Source organism: Ranitomeya variabilis, chromosome 3 (genome assembly GCF_051348905.1).
Source record: "Ranitomeya variabilis isolate aRanVar5 chromosome 3, aRanVar5.hap1, whole genome shotgun sequence".
Classification (NCBI taxonomy): domain Eukaryota; kingdom Metazoa; phylum Chordata; class Amphibia; order Anura; family Dendrobatidae; genus Ranitomeya; species Ranitomeya variabilis.
Genome location: NC_135234.1, coordinates 366878704 through 366901436, shown reverse-complemented (window position 1 = coordinate 366901436; position 22733 = coordinate 366878704). Strand labels below are relative to the sequence as shown.

General features: G+C 43.9%; 1 protein-coding gene across 1 annotated transcript in view; it reads right to left on the bottom strand.

Moving 5' to 3' along the window:
- TBC1D32 (TBC1 domain family member 32) overlaps positions 1-22733 on the bottom strand; it is a 151283-nt gene that overhangs the window by 36757 nt on the left and 91793 nt on the right. Inside the window, exons 16-20 of the mRNA XM_077295932.1 lie at positions 5287-5411; positions 4326-4527; positions 2767-2849; positions 1310-1448; positions 773-860 (exon numbers count right to left, since the gene is read on the bottom strand). Coding sequence (XP_077152047.1) covers positions 773-860; positions 1310-1448; positions 2767-2849; positions 4326-4527; positions 5287-5411 — 637 coding nt within the window. The remainder of the gene's footprint in view (positions 1-772; positions 861-1309; positions 1449-2766; positions 2850-4325; positions 4528-5286; positions 5412-22733) is intronic.

Genomic DNA, 22733 nt, shown 5'->3' with positions numbered 1-22733 from the left:
GACCCTATAATTTTAGTGCTCGCCCATCATTATACGCCTCGTGTATTTTTTTTTATCATTATTTTTAATGGAGGAAAAAGAGGGGTGATTTCAACGTATGTTTTTTTTTTCATATTTGTTTTTTACTTCTCACTGCTCTTGTAAGTTTCCTTTAGGGAACATGAAGCTGCGATCGTCTGATTGCTTGTGCTATATACAGTGATGTCAAAGCATCGCTGCCTATAGTGAAAATTATGATCTCCTTAGATGCCCGACCACAAGCAGGGTTTCAAGCGTGCTCCACAATGACAAGCACGGAGGTCTTCAACAGACCTTCTGCTGTCATAGACCCATCGGAGTCAGTGGCATTTAACTAGTTAACAGCCAGGGGAGGAGCATGGATCCACCAGCGTCTGTTTGAGGCACATGACAGCTGATCAGATCAGCTGTCATGTGCGGGGAAAGCTGCGGGCTCAGTGTCAGAGCCCGCATCAAAGGCAGGGAGACAACCTTGGATGGACCTATTTAACTATATGTCAAAGGTCGGGAAGGAGCTAATGGATAAGTTTTGGATGTGTGGTCCATGTCTTTTTTCTACAGTTATATTAAATGAAAAAAAAAGAAGGATATTGTATCTATTCACATATAATATTATAAACAGATAAAAACAACAACAGTGTCAATCAGCTGACATTCATTTTTAATGTAACAAATTAGAGACACTTGTGGGATGAGGGAATAACAAATTTTGATAAATTTAGTAAGGCAACCGATCATTTCATACAAATATTACCTGATTTTTGGAGGGCTACTGCACCGGGCGCTGTCGCTGCAACCTGTGTTACCAAAACCCCATAGCCAAATTTTTCACTTCTGTTAACCTGCAAAAAATAGATCAATATATATATTTCAGACACATGCAACTACTTACGGTAGCATATGTTTGATATTGAAGCATCATAAGTAATTAAATAATGCAACATCCAGGTAACCAATGGTCACTTGTTAGAACTGCTCTATGAAGGCTCTAATATATCATCCTCAGGGCAGCTCAGCCGCATAATCTCATTAGTACAGGCGACCACACACCTTAGAACGCTTGTAGGGGGACAGCTGTTCCCCTCCCTGCCCCCACATATACAAACATGCACTCTCATCATCATCTTGAAAAACAAAGCTACGGAAAGGACAAAGTGCAGCTGGGCTATCATTTTAGCACTTAAAACACAGTAAAAATAAAGATATTAATATTCTAATCTTCTTCAGACATATTTTATGTAATCGAAAGTTCCATTGTTCCTCTTAATTCTACAATCTTGGGACAACCTACCTGGAGTTTTTTTGTAAATCTGCCAAACATATAATGTATGCACTCATTGATGGCTCCAGTCTGCTGGAGAAGGAGAAGTCCTCTTGGAGTAGATGCAAAATTTAACAAACTGTCCAGTAATGATTCTTCCCAAACCAATCTATGGCACAAAAAGAAACATTACCACACTGAAACATCATGTGTACTGTAGCAAGGCCAGTTAGGTGACGGTTAAGTCCTGGCACTGCAGGTCTGGATTAGCAGTTCACCTGCAGAGTGTTGTCAAGAACCAGGAAATGGATGCAGCAGGGTGGAATGTGTGAAGGCTGGTGAGTGACCAGCCAAAATGTGAGCTAGGAGACAGACAAGCCAGGGTCTCTCTCTGAAATTGATACTGCCCATGTCAGTGGGTGTCGCTGCTTATTCAGTGTATCTACCGAAGTATTTTCATGTATATTTGCCAGACGGTGTATTGCATGCATACCTGCCAGAATATTGAATGCATACCGGCTGGAGAATTGACCTGCCATATGTACTGTACTTCCCTGCTGTGCTTACCATTATGCTGGAGCAGGCTGTTTTGTGTTAATGTCTCTCGGAGGTCTATGGAGCTAATAGACCTAGCCTTACTAAAACAAGCAAGCAAGTCCCTACAGTATGTACCAGAGATGGTGTGAATCGCAGGACCTAGCTACCAGGTCAGTAATCTATGAAAGGGTTCCCTGAAAACTGCATACTACCGCCATGCATCCACAGCTCTTCTTTTGATTGGCCAGTCTGGCGCAACGTCACGTGTGCGTCACGTCACAAGGATGATATCATGCCAGACCAGCTAATCAAAAGAGGAGCTGTGGATGACAGGAGGTACGAAGGGAAAATCCATACAAGCGGTCACGTGATGACTAGACAATGCGCAACCTTGGTCAATACAAGTGACTTGAACAAGGCCGAACATGACTAGTCGGAATGTGGCCAACAGTATGCACATTGCATACATGAGGTCACATAACGGCTCGCTCCCGGGGAATATAGGCAGAGTGCATGCTGTGAGGATTTACAAGTCTGCAGTCACATAGAATGATTGCAGACTTCAACCTCAAGACTGGACAACCCATATAAGAGCCTTTAACCTGCGATTACTTTATTGCTATCCAATACACTGCAATTCTGTAGTCTTATGGTCAATTGCTGAATTAACAATCCCCTATGAAGCCTAACCAGGGATGTAACCAAGTGGTTAAATGTAATATGTCTGCAGGTTTTTGCTATGGAATCTGAGGGCAGCACGAGGTAGGGGCTAAGACACTGATTTTAGCAATGTGTCACTTACTAAGCTGTGTGCTGTGCATTCAATACAGTAAGTATTGTATCAGCAGGAGAAAAAGTGTTTTTATCACTATCGGGCTAGTTGTCCTCGTGCCTCCTGGTCCAATCACACCCCAGGAAATTAATGGGCTCTGACAATGCTGGCTACTTACACCCCTTGGGAATCCTGACTTCCGGATGACAGAGACATAGCCCCAGCGACAGGGGTTGGAGTCCTTTCAGAAATTAAAACGATCTGTAAAGAAATAAGAGTAGTACAGTGTATGACATCTGTAGAAACACCATGTGGATATTTTCATTTGCTGAGAACATAGCATGGCAAACAAGCTTTACAGATATATGTAGACAGAATACTTCAGATCCATTTGTCAGGACACGGGGTTAATGTCATGCACCCAGAAGTAATGATCTGACAGTGTGAAAACAGTTGGGCTTTGCAGTGTAGATTCTTCTGCTGGTGGTCCCTCGAGAACAATATAACTATATTATATTCCTAATTGCACAAAACGTAAATCCTTATGGCTGCCACAAAAAAGGCCACCGACTCCATTATACATTTCTCTATACAATCTAGTCTAGTTGTTTTTCAGTTTCTCTTCAAATATGTAACATTAACCCTTTCACAATTTGTGCCGTACATGCACGGCGCAAGTTGGAAGCGTGTATATGGAGCAGGCTTACGGGGTGAGCCCACCCTATATCCGGCTGGTAATGGCTGTGTATTAAAGGGAACCTGTCACCCCCAAAATCGAGGGTGAGGTAAGCCCACCAGCATCAGTGGCTTATCTACAGCATTCTGTAATGCTGTAGATAAGCCCCCGATGTATCCTGAAAGAGGAGAAAAAGAGGTTAGATTATACTCACCATGGGGTGGTCCCGCTGCGGTCCGGGGTCTCCCATCTTCTTACGATGTCGTCCTCTTCTTGTCTTCACGCTGCGGCTCTGGCGCAGGCGTACTTTATCTGTGCTGTTGAGGGCAGAGCAAAGTACTGCAGTGCGCAGGCGCCAGGAAAGGTCAGAGAGGCCCAGCGCCTGCGCACTGCAGTACATTGCTCTGCCCTCAATAGGACAGACAAAGTACGCCTGTGCCTGAGCCGCAGCGTGAAAACCAGAAGAGGACGTCATCTGATGAAGATAGGCCCCGGACCGGACTGCACCCCCTGGGTGAGTATAATCTATCCTCTTTTTCTCATCTTTTAGGATACATCGGGGGCTTATCTACGGCATTCCAGAATGCTGCAGATAAGGCCCCTGATGCCGGTGGGCTTAGCTCACCGTCAATTTTGGGGGTGACAGGTTCCCTTTAAAGCCGGGATCTGCCTCTAACAATCGTGGGCCTGTTAAATAGAGACTAACAAGAAAAGTTTTTAAAAAAAAGTAAAAAAAAATTAAATTAAAAAAAAGTTCAAATTACCGCTCTTTTCTTCATTTAAAGTAAAGATGATAAAAATAATAAAAAAAAATGCATACATATGGCATCGTTAGTTCAGAAAAGTCAACACTATAAGGAAAACTCAAGAACGCTAAAATTACGTTTTTTTGGTTGCTGCAATACCACAAAAAATACTGCAACAAGCGATCAAAACATCACATCTATCCCAAAATGGCATCTGTAACAACCTTGTTCTCTTTTTGTGCATATCACTTCTAATTTTATTCTGGCCTGCTGGTGGGAAACTGGCATCATGTATTTAATGGAAATTGACGTTACCTTTCTCCAGGCGGCAGCAATGCATACATGTAGTTGGTAAGGAGCCAGCACATGGAGACCTTCACAAGTCTGGTACATTTGACGACACACAAGCAGGAATGATCCTTTCAAGACAGGCAGTAGATCAGATTCCGTTAACATGGTAATATCGTCGTTGAGAAGTTTCTTGGAAAATTGGGCAATGACATGAGCCCCTGCGGAACTAGAATGACGTACAAGATTTAGACTTGGGCAGTTACGTGGTTATCTGCAGAACTATGCCCATAGATACAAGCTTATCAGCAGAGACATCATTCAATTAGTGAAATGACAGATAAAATGAAGAATAGAATGTTTTGTCTCATTTTTTCAGTGGCTCCTTACCAGGAGATAAAGCAGTTGGCAGACAACATCAATATGTCCCATGGATGTTTCTGCGGTCTAGTGGGTGAGCTATGTAGTCAACCACTAGACGCAGTACTTGTTCTTGGATGCCTATAATGGCATATAACAGCAATGCTCTGGGGCAGCACATGCTTTTTGGCATTACAAAATTCTTCATTTTAGCAAAAAAGTACACAACACTGAAACTGCCATATCTCGTAATTGTCAAGGTGGCTTTGTGTGTGGTAGCCAGGTTCATTAAGTGGCGTGTGCCTCTTGTTGAATAAGGTGTTTTGTACACCTGGGAGCCTGTACATTAACACTGGCGTGTGCAATGCCAAGCTTGATGAATTATCCCTGTAGACTTTATTTCTTAACTGATTTGGCTTGAAAAACTTACATGAAGATGAAATCTTGGACAACTTCTATACATTAGTGATCTAGCTCAGCACCGAGGACCATGAGTGGTGCTAGGGAGTCAGATCTGAGCCAAAATGGTGTATACTGAGCATTAGATCCCCTCAGATCCCAATCTGCCATTTTATATCAGTTGTGTGACATGGAGAATCCCTGTGACTTATTTTCCAGAAGACCTTACCTATCTTTAGGAGAATCTGTCTTTTCTCCATAGAGAAGTAAGGAGAGCCCTGCTTCATTAGAGGCAATCCTGGCCAAAATGTCAGCGAGGAATGTCAGTGTGCATTCATCGCAGTTCTGGTGAACCTGAAAACACAAGAAGAACTCATGAGTGACATTATACGAGCGCTAATCATATACGTCGCCTCCACAAATCTAAATATCCCCAGTATGTGTTCAAGTTGTGGTAACACAATCCTGCTGTAATAGTCAATAGCCAAGTTTTAGATGGCGTCTGGGTACAAGCTATATGGTTCCCGTTACAGTGCCACATGAGTTGTCACCTCAGGGGAGTGAGCGGCCGACAAATGCCATACTGGCTACCACCAAGATTTCTACAAGTGACATTAAGATATGTTAAATTAAATATTTGATATTTCATGAGAAAAAAGAAGGGAGGTAGCTACGTCATGTATGCCAACATTAAAAGGTTGGTCTGGTGTAAAAAAAAAACAAAAAACACACTGTCCTATACCCTATTGGGGCATTTTGAGTTAAAGTGAACCTGTCACCAGTTTTTTCATATATGACCGAATATCAACACATGCATAAGTGCTTGGGCTTCATTCCACAGGTGCACTTTGCTCTGCTGTACTGCATGTAGAGCATAAAACATGGCCGCACAGGCGCACTTTGCTCTGCTGTACTGCATGCAAAGCATAAAACATGGCCGCGCAGGCGCATGCACAGTTCTGTTTTCTGCTCTGCCTGCAGTAGAGCAGAGCAAAGTGCGCCTGCGCGAGCCGGCTGTGTCTCTGCACAGTTGCAAGAATTGGAAAGTATACAGGGGAAATCAAGGGATAATATACAACTTTATAAAATGCAGCCCAGGCGCTGATGAAGGTGGTGGTATTTATTCATACACGAAAAAACTGGTGACAGGATCCCTTTAAAGAGATTGTCCACTATCTGAGCAACTGTTAATTCCTTCGGATGTATGTGAGGTGTTCAAAGACAGTGAGAGTGAAGCCAGCACTGATTGGCCGCAGGGACCATGTGACATAACACTGTCACGTGATCCCTGGGAGAGCCAGTGCCAACACTGCTGGAACTGCACTGATAATTTACAAGAGGGTAACATAGGGACTAAGAAAGGGTTGTCAATAGTGGACAAATCCTTTAACCCCTTAGCCCCCAAGGGTAGTTTGCACGTTAATGACTAGGCCAATTTTTACAATTCTGACCACTGTCCCTTCATGAGGTTATAACTCTGGAACGCTTCAACGGATCCTGATGATTCTGAAACTGTTTTCTCGTGACATATTGCACTTCATGATAGTGGTAAGATTTCTATGATATTAACTGCGTTTATTTGTGAAAGAAATGGAAATTTGGCGAAAATTTTGAAAATTTCACAATTTTCCAAATTTGAATTTTTATGCCCTTAAATCACAGAGATATGTCACACAAAATACTTAATAAGTAACATTTCCCACATGTCTCCTTTACATCAGCACAATTTTGGAAACAAATTTTTTTTTTGTTAGGGAGTTATAAGGGTTAAAAGTTGACCAGCAATTTCTCATTTTCACCATTTTTTTTAGGGACCACATTACATTTGAAGTCACTTTGAGGGGTCTATATGATAGAAAATACCCATGTGTGACACCATTCTAAAAACTGCACATCTCAAGGTACTCAAAACCACATTCAAGAAGTTTATTAACCCTTCAGGTGTTTCACATGAATTTATGGAATGTTTAAAAAAAATGAACATTTAACTTTTTTTCTCAAAAAATTTACTTCAGCTCCAATTTGTTTTATTTTACCAAGGGTAACAGGAGAAATTGGACCCCAAAAGTTGTTGTACAATTTGTCCTGAGTACGCAGATACCCCAGATGTGGGGAGAAACCACTGTTTGGGCGCATGGCAGAGCTCGGAAGGGAAGGAGCGCCATTTGACTTTTCAATGCAAAATTGACTGGAATTGAGATGGGACGCCATGTCGCGTTTGGAGAGCCACTGATGTGCCTAAACATTGAAACCCCCCACAAATGACACCATTTTGGAAAGTAGACCCCCTAAGGAACTTATTTAGATGTGTGGTGAGCACTTTGACCCACCAAGTGCTTCACAGAAGTTTATAATGTAGAACCGTAAAAATAAAAAATCATATTTTTTCACAAAAATGATCTTTTAGCCCCCAGTTTAGTATTTTACCAAGGGTAACAGAAGAAACTGGACCCCAAAAGTTGTTGTCCAATTTGTCCCAAGTACGCTGATACCCCATATGTGGGGGGACCACCGTTTGGGCGCATGGCAGAGCTCGTAAGGGAAGGAGCGCCGTTTGGAATGCAGACTTAGATGGATTGGTCTGCAGGCGTCACGTTGCATTTGCAGAGCCCCTGATGTACCTAAACAGTAGAAACCCCCCACAATTGACCCCATATTGGAAACTAGACCCCTCCAAGGAACTTATCTAGATGTGTTGTAACTTTGAACCCCCAAGTGTTTCACTACAGTTTATAACACAGAGAAGTGAAAATAAAAAAATCTTTTTTTTCCACAAAAATTATTTTTTAGCCCCCGGTTTTGTATTTTCCCAAGGGTAACAGGAGATATTGGACCCCAAAAGTTGTTGTCCAATTTGTCCTAAGTACGCTGATACCCCATATGTTTGGGTAAACCTGTGAGCGCACAGGAGAGCTCAGAAGGGAAGGAGCACTGATTTACTTTTTCAACGCAGAATTGGCTGGAATTGAGATCGGACGCCATGTCGTGTTTGGAGAGCCCCTGATGTGCCTGAATTCTAACTGAAACCCTAACCCAAACACACCCCTAACCCTAATTCCAACTCTAACCATAACCCTAAACACACCCTTAACCCTAATCCCAACCCTTATACCAACCATAAATGTAATCCAAACCCTAACTTTAGCCCCAACCCTAACCCTAACTTTAGCCCCAACCCTAACCCTAAACCCCAACCCTAACCCTAGCCCTAACCCTAACTTTAGCCCCAACCCTAACCCTAACTTTAGCCTCAGCCCTAACCCTAACTTTATCCCCAACCCTAACTTTAGCCCTAACCCTAACTTTAGCTCTAACCCTAATCCTAACTTTAGCCTCAACCCTAACCCAAACCATAACTGTAGCTGTTGTGAACTCTATTTCTGGGCTCCCTCTTGTGGTCACAAGTGGTACTGTGTGAGTGCTGTCTTTCTGCAGGTTTGTGACTGGCATCAGCTGTCTCATTATCTGTGGGCTGGTTTTCTATTTAAGCTCACTTGGACTCTCAGTCTATGCCTGCTGTCGTTGTATTCAGTGCTATTCTGATTGCTCCTGTCTACATCCGTAATCAGTCTCTCCATGAGAAGCTAAGTTCTGTTTGCTTATTCTTGCTCATCTATGTTCAATATGTTTCCTAGAATATTATGAGTTTTGTCTAGCTTGCTAATATGTGATTTCTCTGCTTGCTGGTAGCTCTGGGGTGCTGAGTTGCTCCCCCCACATCGTTAGTTGGTGTGGGGGTTCTCGCATTCTCTGCGTGGATATTTTTGTATAGGGTTTTTTACTGACCGCACAGATCCCTTGCTATTTTCTGCTATCTAGTGTTAGCGGGCCTCATTTGCTTAACCCGTTTCATCTCTGCGTTTGTCGTTTCCTCTTAACTCACCGTTATTATTTGTGGGGGGCTGTTCTATATCTTTGGGGTTATTTCTCTGAGGCAAGTGAGGTCTTACTTTATCTCTAGGGGTAGTCAGTTTCTCACTGGGTGGATTGATTTAAATCACGCCGATTTAAATCATGATTTAAATCACGATTTAAATCAAAAGATTTTTTTCTATTTAAATCGGATCGATTTAAATCATGATTTTAATCATGATTTAAATCACTGATTTAAATCAAAAGGTTTTTTTTAATATAAATCACGATTAAAATGAGAAGTGAGAGCAGTGCGCATGTGCGCCCATAGTTACACGGACGAAACTAGGGGCAACGATCTAACGCCAGGGTGAGGGGGGGACCCCAAAGTAAGTAAAAATCTTTTTTGTTTTACTATATGGCAATAGGTAGGTGTTTAAAAGCAGCATGTCTTAATTGTATAAACTATTAATAGCCTCCACATTTTGTTCATACTGCCCCTTTAATTCCACACTTCTAGCTTGGTTTCACTTTTGGTTTAGTTTCTTTTTCCATTCAGTTGACATGCCCAAACTTGTTGGATAGTCAGCATCCTACAGAAACCTCTGGAAGAGCATGGCATTGTGAATGTTACACATATACAGCCTTTATTCTACTGAGTTAAACTCAGCTTTATCTCATGATGGAAGAACCTTTGGATGGTAAAATATTTTCCTCAAAAAGCAGTTTATTGAAAAAAATCCGATTTAAATAAAAAAAATCCGATTTAAATCAAAAAAATCAGATTTTTTTGATTTTTTTAAAAAAACATTGATTTTTATCCACCCTGGTTTCTCAGGCCGTGAAGAGACGTCTAGGATTTCAGGAAACGTTCCACGGCTACCTTTAGTGTGTTTGGTTAGGATCAGGTTTTGCGGTCAGTCCAGTTACCACATCCCCAGAGCTTGTCCTATTTTCTCTGACTTAGCTGGTTAGATTTGTGATCCTAAGCCACTGGGATCATAACAGTACAGCAGGCATCGACTGAGAGTCCAAGTGAGCTTAAATAGAAAACCAGCCCACAGATAACGAGACAGCTGATGCCAGTCACAAACCTGCAGAAAGACAGCACTCACACAGTACCACTTGTGACCACAAGAGGGAGCTCAGAAATAGAGTTCACCACAGTAAAACCAAAGTAGCAGAACTAGCCCGATTATTAAGGGCAAACTCGGCCAATGGCAAAAAAGTCACCCAATCATCCTGATCAGCAGAAACAAAACATCTTAAATAAGTTTCCAAGGTCTGATTAGTTCGCTCGGTTTGGCCATTCGTCTGAGGATGGAAGGCCGACGAAAAAGACAAATCAATGCCCATCTTAGCACAAAAAATCCACCAAAATCTGGACACAAACTGGGATCCTCTGTCAGACACAATATTTTCAGGGATGCCGTGCAAGCGAACCACATTCTGAAAAAATAAAGGAACCAAATCTGAGGAGGAAGGCAACTTAGGCAAGGGCACCAAATGGACCATTTTGGAAAAGCGATCACACACCACCCAGATGACAGACATTGTCTGAGATACTGGAAGATCTGAAATAAAATCCATGGAAATGTGCGTCCAAGGCCTCTTCGAAACAGGCAAAGGCAAAAGCAAACCGCTGGCATGAGAACAGCAAGGCTTAGCCCGAGCACAAATCCCACAGGACTGCACAAAGGAACGCACATCCCGCGACAAGGAAGGCCACCAGAAGGACCTAGCCACCAAATCTCTGGTACCAAAAATCCCAGGATGACCTGCCAACACCGAAGAATGAACCTCAGAAATAACTCTGCTGGTCCATCTATCTGGGACAAACAGTCTCTCTGGTGGGCAACGGTCAGATCTCTCAGCCTGAAATTTCTGCAGCACTCGTCGCAAATCTGGGGAAATGGCAGACAAAATCACTCCCTCTTTGAGGATACCAGCCGGCTCTGAAACTCCCGGAGAGTCAGGCACAAAACTCCTAGAAAGGGCATCAGCCTTCACGTTCTTCGAACCAGGCAGGTACGAGACCACGAAATCGAAACGGGAGAAAAACAACGACCAACGAGCCTGTCTAGGATTCATACGCTTGGCAGACTCGAGATAAATCAGATTTTTGTGATCAGTCAAGACCACCACACGATGCCTAGCTCCCTCGAGCCAATGTCGCCACTCCTCAAATGCCCACTTCATAGCCAACAATTCCCGATTACCAACATCTAATCATAATTCCGCTCGGCAGGCGAAAACTTTCTTGAAAAGAAGGCACAAGGCTTCATCACAGAGCCATCAGAGCTTCTCTGCGACAAAACAGCCCCTGCTCCAATCTCAGAAGCATCCACCTCGACCTGGAAAGGAAGGGAGATATCAGGCTGACATAATACTGGAGCTGAAGAAAACCGGCGCTTCAGCTCCCGAAAGGCTTCCACTGCCGCAGGAGACCAATTAGTCACATCAGAACCTTTCTTGGTCAAATCCGTCAAGGGCTTAACCACGCCAGAAAAATTAGCGATGAAGCGACGGTAAAAATTTGCAAAACCCAAGAACTTCTGAAGACTCTTAACAGATGTAGGCTGAGTCCAGTCATGAATAGCCTGGACCTTGACTGGGTCCATCTCAATAGTAGAAGGAGAAAAAATAAAACCCAAAAAGGAAACCTTCTGTACAAGAGACATTTTGAGCCCTTCACAAATAAGGCATTAGCACGCAGGACCTGAAATACCATCCTGACCTGCTTCACATGGGGCTCCCAGTCGTCAGAAAAGACCAAAATGTCATCCAGATACACAATCATAAATTTATCCAGATATTCTCGGAAGATGTCATGCATGAAGGACTGGAACACAGAAGGAGCATTAGAGAGTCCAAACGGCATCACCAAGTACTCAAAATGGCCCTCGGGCGTATTAAATGCTGTTTTCCATTCATCCCCCTGCTTAATACGCACAAGGTTATACGCACCACGAAGATCTATCTTGGTGAACCAACTGGACCCCTTAATCCGAGCAAACAGATCAGATAATAATGGCAAAGGATACTGAAATTTGACCGTGATTTTATTTAGAAGACGATAATCTATACAAGGTCTCAGAGAACCATCCTTCTTGGCCACAAAAAAGAATCCTGCACCAAGAGGGGAGGAGGACGGGCGAATATGTCCCTTCTCTAAGGACTCCTTTATATAACTCCGCATTGAGGCATGTTCTGGTATAGACAAATTAAAAAGTCGTCCCTTAGGGAACTTACTACCAGGAATCAAATTTATAGCACAATCACAATCCCTGTGAGGAGGCAGGGCACCGGATCTGGGCTCATCAAATACATCCTGGTAGTCCGACAAAAACTCAGGGACCTCAGAAGGAGTGGAAGAAGCAATTGACACCAAAGGAGCATCGCCATGAATCCCCTGGCAACCCCAACTTGAAACAGACATAGCTTTCCAATCCAGAACTGGATTATGGGCCTGCAGCCATGGCAGACCCAAAACGACAACATCATGCAGATTATGCAGCACAAGAAAGCGAATCACCTCCTGATGCACAGGAGTCATGCACATGGTCACTTGAGTCCAATACTGAGGCTTATTCTCAGCCAATGGTGTAGCATCAATACCCCTCAGTGGAATAGGGAATTCCAAAGGCTCCAGGACAAAACCACAGCGCCTGGCAAACGACAAATCCATCAGGTTCAGGGCAGCACCTGAATCCACAAAAGCCATAACCGAGTAGGATGACAAAGAACAAATTAAAGTAACAGACAAAATGAATTTAGGCTGTATAGTACCAACGGTGACAGATTTAGCGATCTTTTTTACGCGCTTAGAGCATGCTGAGATAACATGAGTTGAATCACCACAGTAAAAGCACAACCCATTTTGACGTCTATGATTTTGCCGCTCGATTCTGGTCTGAATTCGGTCACATTGCATAGACTCAGGTCTCTGTTCAGAAAACACCGCCAGATGGTGCACAGATTTGCGCTCCCGCAAACGCCGATCAATCTGAATGGCCAAAGCCATTGAGTCATTCAGACTTGCAGGCGTGGGGAACCCCACCATAACATTCTTAATGGCTTCCGAAAGACCTTCTCTGAAATTTGCAGCCAGGGCACACTCATTCCATTGAGTAAGCACCGACCATTTCCGAAATTTTTGACAATACACCTCAGCTTCATCCTGGCCCTGAGAGAGAGCCAGCAAGGCCTTTTCTGCCTGGTTCTCAAGATTAGGTTCCTCATAAAGCAATCCAAGCGCCAGAAAAAACGCATCCACATTCAGCAATGCAGGATCTCCCGGCACTAGGGAGAAGGCCCAATCTTGAAGGTCGCCACGTAACAGGGAGATAACAATTCTAACTTGCTGAGCGGAATCACCAGAGGAAGGAGGTCTCAAAGAAAGAAATAATTTACAATTATTCTTAAAATTCAGAAACCGAGATCTATCTCCAGAAAACAACTCAGGAATAGGTACTTTTGGCTCAGACATAGGACTGTGAACAACAAAATCCTGAATGCTTTGCACCCTTGTAGCAAGATGATCCACACTAGAAGTCAGACTCTGAATATCCATGTCTGCAGCTGAACTCAAAGCCACCCAGAGATTAAGGGGATGAGAGAAGCTGGACAGACTGCAGCAAAGGGAGAAGAAAAAAAAAAAAATTGTACTCAGGGCTTCTCTTATCCCACTTCTGCAATGCATTAAACACTTTTCGGGCCTGCTGTACTGTTATGATCCCAGTGGCTTAGGATCACAAATCTAACCAGCTAAGTCAGAGAAAATAGGACAAGCTCTGGGGATGTGGTAACTGGACTGACCGCAAAACCTGATCCTAACCAAACACACTAAAGGTAGCCGTGGATCGTTTCCTGAAATCCTAGACGTCTCTTCACGGCCTGATAAACTGACTACCCCTAGAGATAAAGTAAGACCTCACTTGCCTCAGAGAAATAACCCCAAAGATATAGAACAGCCCCCCACAAATAATAACGGTGAGTTAAGAGGAAACGACAAACGCAGAGATGAAACGGGTTAAGCAAATGAGGCCCGCTAACACTAGATAGCAGAAAATAGCAAGGGATCTGTGCGGTCAGTAAAAAACCCTATACAAAAATATCCACGCAGAGAATGCGAGAACCCCCACACCAACTAACGATGTGGGGGGAGCAACTCAGCACCCCAGAGCTACCAGCAAGCAGAGAAATCACATATTAGCAAGCTAGACAAAACTCATAATATTCTAGGAAACATATTGAACATAGATGAGCAAGAATAAGCAAACAGAACTTAGCTTCTCATGGAGAGACTGATTACGGATGTAGACAGGAGCAATCAGAATAGCACTGAATACAACGACAGCAGGCACAGACTGAGAGTCCAAGTGAGCTTAAATAGAAAACCAGCCCACAGATAACGAGACAGCTGATGCCAGTCACAAACCTGCAGAAAGACAGCACTCACACAGTACCACTTGTGACCACAAGAGGGAGCCCAGAAATAGAGTTCACAACATGTAGCCCTAACCCTAACTTTAGCCCTAACCTTAACTTTAGCCCCAACCCTAACCCTAACTTTAGCCCTAACCCTAACTTTAGCCCCAACCCTAACCCTAATGGGAAAATGGAAACAAATACATTTTTTTAAATGTTATTATTTTTCACTAACTAAGGGGGAGATGAAGGGGGGTTTAATTTACTTTTATAGCGGGTTTTTTAGCGGATTTTTATGATTGGCAGCCGTCACACACTAAAAGACGCTTTTTATAGCAAAAATAGTTGTTGCGGCTCCACATTTTGAGAGCTATAATTTTTCTATATTTTGGTCTACAGAGTCATGTGAGGTCTTGTTTTTGCGGGACGAGTTGACGTTTTTATTGGTACCATTTCCGGGCACGTGACATTTTTTGATCGCTTTTTATTCTGATTTTTGAGAGGTAAAATGAACAAAAACCAGCTATTCATGAATTTCTTTTGGGGGGGGGGGGCGCTTATACCGTTCCACATTTGGTAAAATTAATAAAGCAGTTTTGTTCTTCGGGTCAGAACGATTACAGCGATACCTCATTTATATTTTTTTTATGTTTTGGCGCTTTTATACGATAAAAACTATTTTATATAAAAAATAATTATTTTTGCATCGCTTTATTCTGAGGACTATAACTTTTTAATTTTTTTGCTGATGATGCTGTATGGTGGCTGCTTTTCGCGGGACAAGATGACGTTTTCAGCGGTACCATGTTTATTTATATCAGTCTTTTTGATCGTGTGTTATTCCACTTTTTGTTTGGAGGTATGATAATAAAGCATCGTTTTTTGCCTCGGGTTTTTTTTTTTTTTTTAACAGTGTTCACTGAAGGGGTTAACTAGTGGGACAGTTTTATAGGTCGGGTCGTTACGGACACGGTGATACTAAATATGTGTACTTTTATTGTTTTTTTTAATTTAGATAAAGAAATGTATTTATTGGAAGAATTTTTTGTTTGTTTGTTTATTTAGGAATTTATTTATTTTTTTTACACATGTAAATTTTTTTTTTTACATTGCCCCAGGGAGGGACCTCACATTATAGTGTCAGATTGCTTATCTGACACTTTGCACAGCACTGTGTCAGATCAGCGATCTGACAGGCAGTGCTGCAGGCTTGCAAGCCACCTCCCTGCAGGACCCGGAAGGACCCCCGCGGCCCGCGGAGGAGGTAGGAGACCCTCGGAGCAAAGCGATCACATCCCGTTGCTCCGAGGGTCTCAGGGAAGCACGCAGGGAGCCCCCTCCCTGCGCGATGCTTCCTTGTGCCGCTGGAATGCTGTGATCATCTTGCCATAGTGCTCATAGTGCTGGATGTCAGCTGTAATAATCAGCTGACACCCGGCAGCGATCGCCGAGCTCCCCCCGTGAGAGCGGCCGATCGCCTATGACGTACTATCCCATCACTGGGAATTAAGTCCCAGGTCACCTCGACAGAATAGTACGTCATATGGGATAAAGGGGTTAATAATGGGATACCCCTGTTTCAGAATAACAAAACATTCCTTGCTTAACATGATGGGTTCTATTACTCATTAAAATGATTTCCACAGACTCTGTGTAATGCTTAGGGGGCTTTCACATTGCGCTCATCTTATCGGATGTAGGTATCCAAAAGTAAATAACGGTCTACCAGTGAACAAACATAGACCCCAATGAGAGAAATAGGAGGCAGGAGCGTCTAGGATAAAATGTAACAAAACAAAATGGAATAAATCAAAAGGCGAGAGAGGCACCAAAGTGCCACATGATACCAGGGAGAATATATCAATAAGACAGCAAAGTATGTATAGCTGGGATTAGCAGAGACAAATTGCAACCTAAGTGACAATAGCCTAATTGCCATTTGTCTCTGCTACCCCCAGCTATACATACTGTGCTGTCTTATTGATGTATGCTCCCTGGCATTATATGATACTTTGGTGTCTCTCTCACCCTTTGATTTAAAGGGAACATGTCACCCCCAAAATCGATGGTGAGCTAAGCCCACCTGCATAAGGGGCTTATCTACAGCATTCTGTAATGCTGTAGATAAGCCCCCGATGTATCCTGAAAGATGAGAATAAGAGGTAAGATTATACTCACCCAAGGGCGGTCCGATCCAATGGGCGTCGCGGTCCGGTCCGGGGCCTCCCATCTTCTTACGATGACGTCCTCTTCTTGTCTTCACACTGTGCCTCCGGTGCAGGTGTTTTTTGTCTGTCCTGTTGAGGGCAGAGCAAAGTACTGCAGTGCGCAGGTGCTGGGCCTCTCTGACCTTTCCCGGTGCCTGCGCACTGCAGTACTTTGCTCTGCCCTCAACAGGGAGATAAACAGGGGCTGGCTGGCACTTTTCAGCCTGGGGGGCAATCACAAGGCAGTGGCCCTCGAGTTGCGGTGGCCCTCCTTTTCCCTGCTTACCTCTGGCCATTGCATTAAAGCAGCAGACATAACAGGCTTTAAAAACAGGCTGGTACAGAGATATGGGAGCAGAACCGAGCTTACTTCAGAGACATGGGAGCAGAACAGAGCTTCCTATAGAGATATAGGAGCAGAACAGAGCTTCCTATAGAGATATAGGAGCAGAACAGAGCTTCCTATAGAGATATAGGAGCAGAACAGAGCTTACTGCAGAGATATGGGAGCAGAACGGAGCTTACTACAGACATATGGGCGCAGAACGGAGCTTACTACAGACATATGGGCGCACAACGGAGCTTACTACAGAGCAGTATAATATAGTAAAATATATAGATGAATTAGAAATGGCGACACACGCAAACGTCATCTGCATTAGTAATACATGCACCATTACATAATTAGTTGTAGGCTGGGTTCACAAGAGTGAAGTTTACATTCTGTATACGCACCACAACCTCCAGCCTCACGGAGGGTATCCCTCCTGTAAACCCAGTCTGACGGGGACAACCCCTTATAAATGGAAGTGTGCTCCTCTAAACCATGCAATCACTGCCAATCCTCCAACCGTAAGTGGTGAATTTCCAGAGCTGGGAAATGGGATTTCAATATTAGAACACGTCAACTTTGGTTCCCATCCCTCCTCAAGGAAGTAATAAAGGTACCTTCACACGAAACGACTTTGTAATGATATCGCTAGCGATCCGTGACGTTGCAGCGTCCTGGCTAGCGATATCGCTTAGTTTGACACGCAGCAGCGATCAGGATCCTGCTGTGATGTCGCTGGTCCCTGAATAAAGTTCTTTAAAGAACTTTATTTGGTCGTCCGATCGCCGTGTATCGTTGTGTTTGACAGCAAAAGCAACGATACCAGCGATATTTTACACTGGTAACCAGGGTAAACATCGGGTTACTAAGCGCAGGGCCGCGCTTAGTAACCCGATGTTTACCCTGGTTACCAGTGTAAAATGTAAAAAAAACAAACAGTACATACTTACATTCGCATCCCCCGCCGTCTGCTTCCCACACTGACTGAGCGCCGCAAAGTGAAAGTGAAAGCACAGCACAGCGGTGACGTCACCGCTGTGCCCTGCTACTGCCGGCGCTCAGTCAGTCAATCAGTGTAGGAAGCGGACGCCGGGGGACGCGAATGTAAGTATGTACTGTTTGTTTTTTTTACATTTTACGCTGGTAACCAGGGTAAACATCGGGTTACTAAGCGCGGCCCTGCGCTTAGCAACCCGATGTTTACCCTGGTTACCCGGGGACCTCGGCATCATTGGTCGCTGGAGAGCGGTCTGTGTGACAGCTCTCCAGCGATCAAACAGCGACGCTGCAGCGATCGGCATCGTTGTCGCTATCGCTGCAGCGTCGTTTCGTGTGAAGGTACCTTAAGGCAGACAGGTGTGATAAGACTATTAGATAAACTACTGCCACACACACAGCAGTACATACTGGCAGAAGTGTGAGGGCATTAGTGCCTGTGTATGGACATGTCAGAGGCTAGAGAGAAGAAAGCTTGGTCCCTCTTAGCTTCTGGCAATGTTTTACCTCAGCTCACGTTTGGGCCATACCATTGTAAAACAGGTAGACACATTTACCCACTGACCCTACTATTCATAAGGAACTGCTGTCTACCCCTTAGTTGCCCACTGTATATAGTCAGTGTGGGGATGTGGGCTACAGAACAACACAGGGCGATGACACTGCTACCTGAACCCTTCAGCTGCCCCACAATATGCAGGTAGTAAAACCAGTACAAAGTATGGCAGCCTCCCTGCAGAGCTGTCCAGGGCCGGACTGGGACAAAAAAGGAGCAATGCCACACAAACCCCACCAGCCCACAGACTATAAAGGTACCTTCACACTCAGCAACTTTACAACAAGAACGACAACGGTCTGTGACGTTGCAGCGTCCTGGTTAGCGATCTCGTTGTGTTTGACACGCAGCAGCGATCTGGATCCCGCTGTGATATCGGTGGTCGGAGCTAGAAGTCCAGAACTTTATTTGGTCGTCAGGTCGGCGTGTATCGTCATGTTTGACATCAAAAGCAATGATGCCAGCAATGTATTACATGGAGCTAACGACCTGTGAGAACGATAAGTGAGTCACCGCTACGTCACAGGATCGCTCCTGCATCGTTCTGGAGCTGCTGTGTTTGACGTCTCTGCAGCGACCTAAACAGCGACGCTGCAGCGATCGGCTCGTTGTCTATATCGCTGCAGCGTCGCTGAGTGTGACGGTACCTTAACACTCCCCCCACACCCGATCAGTGAATTTTCCTATACTGTGTTGTGCCCTTCAACGCTCCTCTTAAAGGCGTTATTTGAAGAGCTGTGTGTGAATGTCGCCACAGTGCCCACGATTGATCGCTTCTTTAGAGCGCCGGTTCTCGAGATCATGGGGGTCCCAGCGGTCGGACCCCAGCAACTACAAAGTTCTCGGGAAAGGGGATTACTTGGTATAATCCATTTAAATGTGTTTTCCAATATATATATATATATATATATATATATATATATATATATATATATATATATATATATATATATATATATATATATATTATTTTCCCATAGTATTCCTGAAAATAATAAACCAATATTAACCCTCCCAAAGACCAATGTCACCTATCCTAGAACAGGACAGGAACAGGATTGGCAGGAGGAGTGGTACTGTGCAGTGTATATATACAGAACAGGAGGAGGGTACTGTGCAGTGTACAGGTCCTTCTCAAAAAATTAGCATATAGTGTAAAATTTCATTATTTACCATAATGTAATGATTACAATTAAACTTTCATATATTATAGATTCATTATCCACCAACTGAAATTTGTCAGGTCTTTTATTGTTTTAATACTGATGATTTTGGCATACAACTCCTGATAACCCAAAAAACCTGTCTCAATAAATTAGCATATCAAGAAAAGGTTCTCTAAACGACCTATTACCCTAATCTTCTGAATCAACTAATTAACTCTAAACACATGCTAAAGATACCTGAGGCTTTTAAAAACTCCCTGCCTGGTTCATTACTCAAAACCCCCATCATGGGTAAGACTAGCGACCTGACAGATGTCAAGAAGGCCATCATTGACACCCTCAAGCAAGAGGGTAAGACCCAGAAAGAAATTTCTCAACAAATAGGCTGTTCCCAGAGTGCTGTATCAAGGCACCTCAATGGTAAGTCTGTTAGAAGGAAACAATGTGGCAGAAAACGCTGTACAACGAGAAGAGGTGACCGGACCCTGAGGAAGATTGTGGAGAAGGACCGATTCCAGACCTTGGGGAACCTGAGGAAGCAGTGGACTGAGTCTGGTGTGGAAACATCCAGAGCCACCGTGCACAGGCGTGTGCAGGAAATGGGCTACAGGTGCCGCATTCCCCAGGTAAAGCCACTTTTGAACCATAAACAGTGGCAGAAGCGCCTGACCTGGGCTACAGAGAAGCAGCACTGGACTGTTGCTAAGTGGTCCCAAGTACTTTTTTCTGATGAAAGCAAATTTTGCATGTCATTCGGAAATCAAGGTGCCAGAGTCTGGAGGAAGACTGGGGAGAAGGAAATGCCAAAATGCCTGAAGTCCAGTGTCAAGTACCCACAGTCAGTGATGGTGTGGGGTGCCATGTCAGCTGCTGGTGTTGGTCCACTGTGTTTCATCAAGGGCAGGGTCAATGCAGCTAGCTATCAGGAGATTTTGGAGCACTTCATGCTTCCATCGGCTGAAATGCTTTATGGAGATGAAGATTTCCTTTTTCAGCACGACCTGGCACCTGCTCACAGTGCCAAAACCACTGGTAAATGGTTTACTGACCATGGTATTACTGTGCTCAATTGGCCTGCCAACTCTCCTGACCTGAACCCCATAGAGAATCTGTGGGATATTGTGAAGAGAAAGTTGAGAGACGCAAGACCCAACACTCTGGATGAGCTTAAGGCCGCTATTGAAGCATCCTGGGCCTCCATAACATCTCAGCAGTGTCACAGGCTGATTGCCTCCATGCCACGCCGCATTGAAGCAGTCATTTCTGCCAAAGGATTCCCGACCAAGTATTGAGTGCATAACTGAACATTATTATTTGATGGTTTTTTTGTTTGTTATTAAAAAACACTTTTATTTGATTGGACGGGTGAAATATGCTAATTTATTGAGACAGGTTTTTTGGGTTATCAGGAGTTGTATGCCAAAATCATCAGTATTAAAACAATAAAAGACCTGACAAATTTCAGTTGGTGGATAATGAATCTATAATATATGAAAGTTTAATTGTAATCATTACATTATGGTAAATAATGAAATTTTACACTATATGCTAATTTTTTGAGAAGGACCTGTATATATACAGGAGGAGTGGTACTGTGCAGTGTATATATACAGGACAGGAGGAGTGGTACTGTGCAGTGTATATAAACAGGAGGAGTGGTACTGTGCAGTGTATATATACAGGAGGAGTGGTACTGTGCAGTGTATATATATATACAGGAGGAGTGGTACTGTGCAGTGTATATATACAGGACAGGAGTGGTACTGTGCAGTGTATATATACAGGAGGAGTGGTACTGTGCAGTGTATATATACAGGACAGGAGGAGTTGTACTGTGCAGTGTGTATATACAGGATAGGAGGAGTGGTACTGTGCACTGTATATATACAGGACAGGAGGAGTGGTACTGTGCAGTGTATATATACAGGAGGGGTGGTACTGTGCACTGTATATATACAGGACAGGAGGAGTGGTACTGTGCAGTGTATATAAACAGGAGGGGTGGTACTGTGCAGTGTATATATACAGGACAGGAGGAGTGGTACTGTGCACTGTATATAAACAGGACAGGAGGAGTGGTACTGTGCACTGTATATATACAGGAGGAGTGGTACTGTGCAGTGTATATATACAGGACAGGAGGAGTGGTACTGTGCAGTGTATATATACAGGACAGGAGGAGTGGTACTGTGCAGTGTATATATACAGGACAGGAGGAGTGGTACTGTGCAGTGTATATATACAGGACAGGAGGAGTGGTACTGTGCAGTGTATATATACAGATACTTAGATTTACACCACGGTGGCGCAGTGGTTAGCACAGCAGCCTTGCAGCGCTGGAGTCCTGGGTTCTAATCCCACCTAGGACAACATCTGCAAAGAGTTTGTATGTTCTCTCCGTGTTTGTGTGGGTTTCCTCCGGGCACTCCGGTTTCCTCCCACATTCCAAAGACATACTGATAGGGAATTTAGATTGTGAGCCCCATCAGGGACAGCGATGATAATGTGTACAAACTGTAAAGCGCTGCGTAATATGTTAGCGCAATATAAAAATAAAGATTATTATTATTATTATATATATATAACTGAGCAGCACCAAATATTTAAGGGCTTGTCCACTACTAGGACAACCCCTAAATGTTCGGCCCCGATAAATTAATAAAGCCTATACTCACCTCCTGTGCCGCGCCGTTCCCACAGTGGCTGTGATGTGGTGTTATGACATGTGATGCCCGGAACCAATCAGTGCTGGTGTCACTGTCTCAATCTTCGCACAAACTGAACATGAAGAGGACGTCCGGGATCAAGCAGCTCATCCTGCACTTCCTCTTCATGTTCAGTTTGTCTGAAGGCGGGGACAGTGACACCAGCGCTGATTGGTTCCAGGCAACATGTGGCATAACACCACATAACAGCCACTGTGGGAACGGCGCTGGCACGGCATGTGAGTATAGGCTTTATTAATTTATCGGGGCCAGACATTCAGTTTAAGACGAGGTTGTCCTAGTGGGAGACAATCCCTTTAAGCAGTGGACTCTTTATTAGCCCATATTCTTGGCCATATTCTCGGAGTCCACCGCACACACACAGGGAACCGTGGAATTACCGGGGCTCTGGCCTGTCGCAAAATGGCAGCGC